Here is a 10019-nt window from a genome sequence, read left to right on the forward strand (position 1 = left end):
CAATATCATTAACGAAATGGAACATAACATTTACATGTACAAGATAGTTATCCATTTATTCAAGCCAGACAAGGAGGAAAAAAACTACAAAGGTAAATCGTTGCAGAAAAGGTGCAAAGACAGGGCAACAGATATATAATTAGCAAGCTCACAAGGTTTAGACAAAATTAAAAAATAAAAATGGGGTTAGAAACTTACCAAACGAGATTCACAAGTGAAAAAAAGTTTGAAGATTAAGTTGTTGCTCCAATATGGTCTCCAGGCCTCCTAATGGCATCAGACAAAAAGAAGATAATAAGAACAGAGATCAAGAAAACAGAAAATATAGAACAAGACAACGTAACAGAGATTGGAAGGGAAGCTAAAAAACAAGTTTTCATTTCAATGATTTATGAAACCAGAAACTGGTCAAGACCTGAGAGGATCTGAAACCATACCTTTTCTTCCTTCAAACAGCCTTCGTTTCACTGTTCAAGCTTAATGAGGGTGAAGAATGGAGGGGAATACCAAGGGAAATGAGGGAATGGGCGGCGGTGCAAGGTTCAAGTTCTAGGGTTTTGTCATTTTGGTTTCTTTCCTAGGGTTCAAGTTCAACTACGGCCACTGAATCTGAATGAATGAAAATTGTGAGTTTTGAATTTATATCTAGGGTTGGGGTTCAATTAATCAGACATTCAACATTGGGCCTCACCAATTTGTGGGCTTGTAACAAGGAAAAATCTTTAATTTTTAATCGGGTTGGGTCGGGTACCGACGGATTTATTGAACCCACCCGAACCCGACCGTGATTACCCGCATAGAACCATCTGTCCAATTTTTAATACCCGTAAACCGACCCGACCCGACCCACCAGTGTTTTTTAAAGTCGGGTTTTCCGGGTTTGGGTCGGGTCGGATATTTTGCTCACCCCTACTTTAATGCATTTTTTTTTAGTACAAATGGAAAATAAAGAAAACAACCAAACTAGCTAACTACATTTTGGCAAAGTAAGGGCACCACTAAAGGTGGAAACCTCCCAGCTTTCCAATCCTCGCTCACATTGAGCGCAAGTTTAACCGATGCATCCGCCACCGTGTTCTGATCTTGAGTAACAGACACGCTCCAACTCCTGGCCAATACTGCACGAACTTGATCCTTTTGCTTATAAAAAAAAATCTAACTCATTTTCCGATTTTCCGGTATTAAAAAAAAAACAATTATTATTTTTTTCATCGGAAAATTTTAAAAAAAAATTTATCTACCTTTTCACCGTTCGCACGCATATAGACACTGAAACATTATTATTGTCCCGATGATTAGCTCAAGTGGTAAGAGTTAAAGGACATAAGGGTGGGGAAGGAAAGGTCCAGGGTTCGAATCTTGGAAGGGAACTTTGAAGAGATTTTCTAACTTACTAACAACTAACCAATAACATTTGCTATAAAAAAAAAAAAAAAAAACTGAAACATTATTATTAACCGATTATGGTATTTAATGTGGAAAAATAATAAATAAATAAATTAATTAATACGGTAACCAGTGAGAATGAAACAGAGAATTTCTCGTCCTCATGTTTTTGTTATTGCTGCACACAACCGCTTGCTTTATTTCATTGTCTCCTTCTTTCTTTCTTTCTTTCTCAGAACAAGAACAACCCTCTTCTTCTGTTTCTGCTTCTCTCTGTAACTTTCTCTCTCATCATCTTGCGTGTTCAAGATCGTTACTCAACCGTCATCGGATTCTCACCGATTCACAAGGCAGGCACGTTGTTTATCTCATTCATCTCATTTCTATGATGTATTCACCGTTGATTCTTATTATATATACATATACATATATCATATCTACCTGCTTCTTCTATGATGATGATGATGATGATGATTCTATGTTGAATGAAACGATCATTGATTATTCCCTTTCCATTTCCTTGATTTTTGGTAAGGAAACCTCCAATCACTCACTTGATCTTTCTCGTTTGTTGTTGTTGTTGTTGTTGTTACTTTTGTTTCTGATGATGCAACATCTGCATCTTCAGAACCCGGTTTTTTTGTGTTTCTGTTTTTCTCTTTGATCGGAGAAGACTTCCGATTGTACTTGTCCTGTGCTTGTCTCTCATGATGATGTCACTGATCACCCTCGGATTGTTTGTTTGGTTGAGATTTTTGGGTTTTCATTTGTCTTTATTTTTTTAATATAAATTATTTATTTTACTTTTTTCTGGGTTTGCCCGTGTTTTCGTTTGTCTAAGCTTGTATGACAGAAACAAACATATCAAGTGTCTGGTCTGGGGTGAATGTAAGAAAAACACCACCACACTTTTAAGATTATTTTTTTTACTCACTTGTTGGTAATAATTTTTATGTAGATCAAATGTGGTGGCATCATTATTGTTTTTCAAGCATGCCCATCCATGCTCCCTTGTTTTAGGAAATCATGTGGGACGAACTCGTCATCGCAAGCATTTAGTCCTGTTTCTCATTGTTTTCTCCTTTCTGACAATGTTTGGTGTGATTGTTCAGAGGTATGTTTGGATGGAGGGTTTTGGAGGAAAAGATAATGCTCATTTCAAGTAAACATCCCTTAAGTTGAAATTTTTTTAAGTGAAAGGAAAAATGATGGATTATCATGAATGTTAATGTCTTAATCCTTGATCAGTTTTATAAATATGATACAACTCTCTTCATCTAAAAATGAAAATTTTGCTTTACCTGCAAACATACTTCAAAGGAATCTCACTGTGGTAGTTTAGTTATATAGTGCTGATATGATTTGAGGTGCAGTAAATTGCCCATTTTTCTCTGCTTTTGCTACTTGATGGATAGACATCATAGAAAACTCTCAGTTTATATATTTGTTTGTTGCAGAAATGAAAAAACCATGTACCATTATCTGTTTATGCTACTGGATGTACCCAATTTCCTTTGTATGTAGTTCATATACTGACTCTTATGCATATGATTTATTTCCTTGGCTTGTGTATGAAAAGGGAATCTCTTATCCCCATCTGTATTTCTGTCAGCTTTGGGTGTCTTTGTATGTTAGTCATAAGGTGTCCTGAATTATTTTATGATGAAATACCTGACCTTGAAACTTAACTAACATATGCTAAATACTAATTTTCCATCAATAATTAGCGTTTTGCACATTAGCTGCTATAGCAGATATTGTTGGTCTGGTTTTATTAGATTTCCTTGATTCAATTAGGTTTAGATGGTTTTTCATTATGCAGGTTTCTTTGTGCTGTTGATCTGTTGTACATGATTACATCTGCATGCACTGGTGAGATGTGCTTTCATTGGAAACTCTCCTTGATTCCCTCTCTTCCTCATCTTTATATAACATAAATTTACTCTTCATATATGATAGATCTTTTTAAAAAGCTTTAGCTATATGTACCCTTATACCTTTTGGTTTATACATTAAAAAATTTATTACTGTTGTTATTGGCAAAAACTGGTGTTGCCTTTGCATTTGCATGGTGCAGGTTATGGAAGGTGTGTTATAGGTCTTTCCAAATCTTGGATTAGTCGGGTGACTAGAACTTATGAGTGATGACTTTGGCGTGTTCTGTTTTCTCAGGATATGCTGCAGTCATGGAGTGTTATAAGCCAACTTGCATATAGGAAGAAGAAAGTATATTGTAGCAAAGAATCTCTATTTATTGGAAGAAATGTAGGGCCTTGTTCATCCGAAATGTGCCATGTAGATCATGGTCTTCCATCTTCTGGGATTAGGCGCTTGTTGGGCATGACCTAGCCTAGTAATTATGCCAAGGATATTGTGGGTGAAAGTTGTCACACCCAATGTTTAGTGATGCAAGGTAAGATGTGGGTATGGCCTGTTCCAGGAATATTAGGGAGGGTCTATCTTTGTTATTATTTATTAGTTCTAATTGGTGTTCTGAGGTACTAAGATATGGATGTTGGGAAGCCTCATTACTATCTTCCCTGTGACTTGTAAAAGCTCTAGTCAAATTCTCCTTGTTCTCTTAATTTGGAATCTGGCTATGGAGGTGGTGCTGTCTGGTGGGGGCTTGTATAATGAGTTTAGCTGTACAATTTCCATAGAGCATTCACAACACACTAGTATGCACTCGGATGCGTCAATTTGAACCATTAGTGCATACCATTGATGGAGACTACTGTAGGGCTGTGCAGCCGCTCTTAAATGACGTAGAGCACCATTTATGTTGGTGCAGTTTCTGATTCTGTGAACAGCTGGTTTCTCCAATAATGCAACAATTCATGATTGAGATTGTTTTAGCGCTGGATGGTGCTGTTTTTTATGTGGGCCTGTGGGTTTGTTGATAGGGAAGCTGTTTGATAAGTACGAGGTGGTCATTAATCTTCACTTATGGTTCTGAATGTTGAGGAACGAAGTGAAACTAGTGTTTCGGTGTTGATGGTCAAACCAGATTGCAGGGCACTCTTCCTTTTGCTTTGCCTATTCATGGGGGGCGGAAAACATTTTACTCCATGTTTGAGCCTATACATCTTAATTTAAAATTGTCAAGCCTTATCGGGAACATTTGTATTTGACTGTGAAGAAAAATCATTAGAATGGGATATGAGCTACATGTTTTGATCATTAATATTATGGTAAAAGGAAGATTTCTATTTGGAGATTTCCATACTACTGTCTTTGAATCTTTTGTACATATTTGGAATTTTCAATCTTTTCAGTGTAAAGCCAGTATGCTTTATGACTCTAGATAGAAAGATGAATATAAATAGGAACGTGTTATGTATAAAGTAAATATCATACACAAAATGTTTTAACGTTGAGATCTTTACACTTAAAGTACATATGATGACCAATTGTCGATATTGATATCATTTAGTGCTTGGATTGTAGAGTAATCTGAAACTTAAGTTCAAGTTTACTGATAAGCACAAAGCCTTTGAAACCTGTATGATTTTCTTATCTTTACTGTTTTCATTAATTAATGGTTTAATAATGTACTGTATATATTGCTAGTGTTTGGTTTACTGTTGTGTCAATATGATTTTATCCACTGCTATATTATTTTGACGTTTAAGATTTTGTCTAGTCCCAAAAAGTAATTTTTTCAGACTCTGTTCTGTATGTTTTTATTCATTATCAATAGGTTCCCCATTACTTCTCCAGCTAAGGTTTACATCTCTTAAAGGAAAATTATTTTGTTTTCATTCTTAAAGAAGATTTCACTCTACGTTTTTTGTTTGCTCTTTTTGTTTCTTTCTTTTTCTCCAAAGCAAGTTCTGGTGTGAAATTTTTGTATATATTTGTTGGTTTTGATTACTGACTAGAAGGCTCAGGTAGGACTGTTTTCCCTTGTGCTCTTGTTGCCTGTCCATAGTTTATTGTCTTATTCAACTGCAGGAAAAGATTAGAAAATGCTAACACCTAACACTTGCTAAACTTTCCCAGGTAACATCTGATGCGTTAGTCATCCTATTTTCCAATCCATCCTCTTGCTGTCCATCATCTAATTTAAATCTCAACATTGTCATTATTTCTTCCTTCTGTTCACTTTTGTGTCCTCTGTTTTCTTGCCTCAGACTAGAAGTTGCTCTTTCTATATCAATGGATAGAGGCGTGAGTAAATTGGCTTCAAGTGAGTGGACTTATTTTGGGCTGTTGGTAATTCATTATGGTTATGGAGACCATGAGTGCCTAATGTTTAGTATTTACAGCCTAGTTATGTAGATTGATTGTGATTTCCTTCGCTCCTCCAGAATAATTACTCCTGGTGGTTCTCCCATTTGTCCTTAAATGAATAATGTTTATGTTTCAATTCTCATGCATGCCTATCGATGGTATGAGAGCCTCTATGACCAAGTGGTCTTGGGTTCGACTCTTATTGCCCCATTCTTTTGATAAAAAGCTGAATTTCATATTGTCCACGCTTCAAAGCCATTAGGCTCTTGCGTGAGGGAGCTTGTTAGAAATATAACCTTTCATGTGTCTTCACCTAACAGCTTTTACTTTGGATAGCTGGTTATGGACAATGCAATTTACCAAGCTTTTAACTTCATTTTTCATGCAGTTTTTAGCAGCCTCATACTGTCAATGAAATGGTAGCATTATTTGTCTTGATATCCATTAAACTCATATATCAACTAGTTAGTTATTTAATCAATATAAAATTAGTAGTTCAGCCTTGGGCGGGGGGGGGGGGGGGGGATCATTGTGGAGTCGTAGATCCTTTTGGCCTATAAAGATTTGAGTGGAAAATTGTGAAACAATATATGAGAAACCAAAGGAATTGTTTCAATGATGTGGAAGTGGCAATCGTGATTGTATTATTATATATGCTGTAAGTGGAAAAGTAGTCTGGCTGGATGTAATTGAAGTAAAACTCATTTTCTAGTACTAGGAAGGTCAAGGAAGAACTTATTCCAATCACACATCTTACATCATCTCTAGGTGTTGACCCCCTGCTATTCTTGTTAGTACAGTTCATTATAAAGAACTATTAACTTAAAATGTCTGCCCTGGGGAGTTGTACCTTCTGGCCCTGCTTTCTTTCGCGTATCTGTATGCATGTGTCTATTGTTTTCTCCTCAGATAAAAAAAAATTGTAAATCCAAAAAAGTTATTGGAATAAAATAAATTGGTCAAGAAGTTCCCTGACATGAGGGGAGGGGGAGGGGGGGGGGGGTGATGGATTTGTATGAGTAAGATGATACATTTTAATATGACAAATCAGGGATGGCAGGGTAAATTGAGCATGCTGGAACCATAGTAGTTTAGATGCAATTCAGTATTTAATAAAATTTCATGTTTTCTCTTTATGTCATTTCAAAATCTGCAGTCCAGCTTTTGTCTTTTACATATTTGAGGCTTGCAAGTATCTTTACTTGATTGTTTTGAGTTAATTTTGTTTGTTGATATTGAACTATTCAGATGCTCTTTTGCCTTGCAGATTGTGATTATTTGCACATCTGACTCAATTAGTCTATTTTGACTCCCGGGGATTGCAAGTAACAGTTATGGGGCATAGACATTTGTATAACACAACCCCATTGTTTGAGGGTGAGCCTGACCAGAATTGGAATCATATGCATACTGATCAACATTATGTGAACCTTGGTAATGTAAAACCTATATGCTCATTAGTCATTTTTTCTGGTAAATAACTATGTTGCTTGCATCTAACCATATTAATTATATTGAATGGAATCTATTCCAGGTAGGACTAGCACTGCAGAGAATGGTTCCTATTTTTATCCTGTGGAAAATGTGTCCATAGATAGCACTTCTTTCCCCTCTCATTGGAACCCTGCAACAAGGTCAAATGGATATGCATCTTCAAGTCTCAACATTGAAGTACCTCCTCATCAATCAGATACATCAGGCGCTTCAAATGATCATTTTATACATTCGTCTAGTGCTGGAGCTTTCTTTGCAGTATCTAATAATTGTGTGCCTCAGCCGCCTGCGGCCAATTATGACAGACCACCATTTCAGGTTGATGGTGGTTTTATTGATCTTACGATGGGAAGTGGACGAGGGCCTCACAAGCGAAAGAGCCCTGGAATTCCATCAGTCTATGAGAGAGGCGGTTCAAGCAGATATTTCAATGCTGGGAGTTCAACTGATGTTCCTATATCTTCAGAATCGCGGCCCGAGAAGCCAAATATAGATTCTCAATATATGCCCTGGGATCATGTTCCTATGACATCCACAGTCAGAGGTGCAGGCCACTCAATAAAGGGTGAGAGTTCTTTGAGGAATGTGAGGAGCCGTTCTGCACTTGATTTGGAATCCAACCTTTCTAGGACCCATTTACCAAGTAATCATTCGCACAACTCCTACTCTACTATCCCACCAGTTGACCATTCTAGCATGATGGATCTTTCAGGTCAGATTTCTACCTCTTTGACAGGGGATTGGAGCCAAATGAACATATCTCCTGCTAATGGAAGGGTGTTATTACCAGGTTAGTTTGTGTTCAATAACTATTAGAATGTAAATGTAGGCATTCCATTCTCCTTGCCCTTATATCTTAAAAAGTTAAAATTATGTCTTATAATACAGATGCCGGTGCTTATGGTCTTGAGTCAAGTCACTTCCTTGCTGGAAGTGGTGCTACTGCTAGTAATGCTTCTGTTGATGTTGGGAGCTTCCATCATGAATTTGGTACAAGCAGAAATCCTACTGGTCCTCAAAGTTTTCATAATCTGACTCAGACTGCTAGGGGAATCCGAAGTAACTATTCTCAGAGATCAGCCCCAACTTTTAGGGCTTCTTCAAGCACGCACTTGGGACATGTGACACCATTGGATGATGGATTGCCCATGGTAGCTGAAAGTTACTCTTCTAGACATCAAAGGCCATTATCCAGCATTGGATGGCGGAACAGTGATCGAAATGGGAGGGCAAGAATTTCTAGTGAAAGATATCGATCATTGGCTAATGAGGCCGGTCTCCATGGTCGAATTTCCCCTGAGGTAGAACTCAAAATATTGGGGAACTATATTTTTCTGTCAGTATTAACTGAAGGATATATCTGTAATATTTAGAATTTGGAACACCACCTTTCATATTTTACCTGTGCACCATATGGTTTACCTTAAATAGGGATGCTTGGTTTATTTGCCAAATTTAAGCAAATTTACCTCCAATGTAATTTTTTGGACTGGTTGCCGTTTTCTTTAAGAGCAGAAAAGTTGTTCTTTCTGGAATTACTACTACTAGCAGACTCATATTTTTCTTTAACAATGTCAGGGTTTCATGATTGTCGATCGCGCATCAATGTATGGTTCAAGGAATATGCTTGACCAGCACAGAGACATGAGGATGGACATAGATAACATGAGCTATGAGGTGATTATTAATCTTATTATAGTTTGTAGTGCTACAATTAGTACTATTATTATGTACTTTGAAATATCTAAAATTACTGTGATGATTGGTTTGATCAGGAACTACTTGCACTTGGTGAGAGGATTGGCCATGTTAACACGGGATTATCCGAGGATTCGTTTTCCCAGTGTATGACAGAAACAATATATTGTTCATCTGAGCAAGGTCAAGACGAAGGAAGCTGTGTAATCTGTCTGGTATGTTTTTCTTCGCTCATTATGATTAACATTTTAGATGTATTCGGATGAGACATTAATCAGGTACTAACGACTTAGGAGCTTTTATTGCAAATTACAGGAAGAATACAAGAACATGGACGATGTTGGGACACTTAAAACTTGTGGACATGATTACCATGTGAACTGCATTAAGAAGTGGTTATCTATGAAGAAACTATGTCCTATCTGCAAAGCTTCTGTTATGCCCGAGGATAAGATGAACAAATAAATAAATTATACTGTAGTATGATTAATCTCACTCTGTATATATATTTGGACATCCTTCAAAGTGGAGGAAACAGACTTGCTTTTAGAGAAGTTGAACAGGACTGCTACTGTGTTCATGTATTTATTTTAGTCTTTGAATTCAATTACATGGAGCCTTGAAATTGCTACGTTTGGTTGTCGTTTTTCAAGTGGATTTGGATTACTATTTTCTAGTAAACTAGGAGCGATAATGTTTAAAGATTAAGATAAAAGATAAATATTTTTTAAGAGAAAAAAGTTGGTGCACTTAAAGTGTAAAAGAGTTTTACACGGTCAGTATTAAGGGAATCATAGCTCATTAGAGTGGTGAATCATAACCCATTAGACTATTAGAGTGCTTACTTTTTCATAAGAAGTGTTATAGGTCAAACCTGAACGGGTCATTGATGGTTTTGCAACTAGATACAAATACTTATTTTCTTTCATTTCAATTTCTTTCGCATCACACATCATGTTTTCACTTATTTTTATTTTCTCTGTTTTTCACTCTAAGTAGATATGAAAATGAGTGGTGAATGAAATATTAGTGGAAGGTTTTATTCAACTTCAAGCAAAAAATAACAAGTCATTAGTTGTAAGCTTTGATAATGTAGTTAAATGTGACATAGTTTTCTGTGCTAGACAATACATGGAGTTATCCGAGTGCATAATCACCTCTGACCTCCAATCACAACAAATCTCCCAGACTGAAATGGATGACGCCCC

General features: G+C 36.6%; 1 protein-coding gene across 7 annotated transcripts; it reads left to right on the forward strand.

The window, feature by feature from the left end:
• Window positions 1-1560: 1560 nt before the first annotated feature.
• Window positions 1561-9442, forward strand: LOC130730369 (probable E3 ubiquitin-protein ligase ZFP1). Of its 7 annotated transcripts, XM_057582364.1 has the most exons (9): window positions 2354-2500; window positions 3209-3258; window positions 3559-3799; window positions 6887-7053; window positions 7154-7903; window positions 8002-8414; window positions 8692-8790; window positions 8889-9026; window positions 9127-9442. In XM_057582364.1, the coding sequence occupies exons 4-9, from the start codon at window positions 6954-6956 to the stop codon at window positions 9274-9276; spliced, it is 1650 nt and encodes a 549-aa protein (XP_057438347.1). In that variant the 5' UTR covers window positions 2354-2500; window positions 3209-3258; window positions 3559-3799; window positions 6887-6953; the 3' UTR covers window positions 9277-9442. The 7 variants fall into 7 exon arrangements, with proteins under 7 accessions (XP_057438341.1, XP_057438344.1, XP_057438342.1 ...); XM_057582358.1 differs by lacking the exons at window positions 2354-2500; window positions 3559-3799 and adding an exon at window positions 1561-1740; XM_057582363.1 differs by lacking the exon at window positions 3559-3799.
• The last annotated feature ends 577 nt before the right edge of the window (window positions 9443-10019 follow it).

The sequence above is a fragment of the Lotus japonicus genome, chromosome 1 (assembly GCF_012489685.1).
Source record: "Lotus japonicus ecotype B-129 chromosome 1, LjGifu_v1.2".
Taxonomy (NCBI): domain Eukaryota; kingdom Viridiplantae; phylum Streptophyta; class Magnoliopsida; order Fabales; family Fabaceae; genus Lotus; species Lotus japonicus.

What these genes read in the sequence shown, in the direction of transcription:
- LOC130730369 (XM_057582358.1), top strand. Translation starts at nt 6,954, where the DNA reads ATGGGGCATAGACATTTGTATAACACAACCCCATTGTTTGAGGGTGAG. An exon ending in TGGAAGGGTGTTATTACCAG is followed by an intron (nt 7,904 to 8,001) that starts GTTAGTTTGTGT and finishes CTTATAATACAG; the next exon opens with ATGCCGGTGCTTATGGTCTT. An exon ending in GAAGCTGTGTAATCTGTCTG is followed by an intron (nt 9,027 to 9,126) that starts GTATGTTTTTCT and finishes TGCAAATTACAG; the next exon opens with GAAGAATACAAGAACATGGA.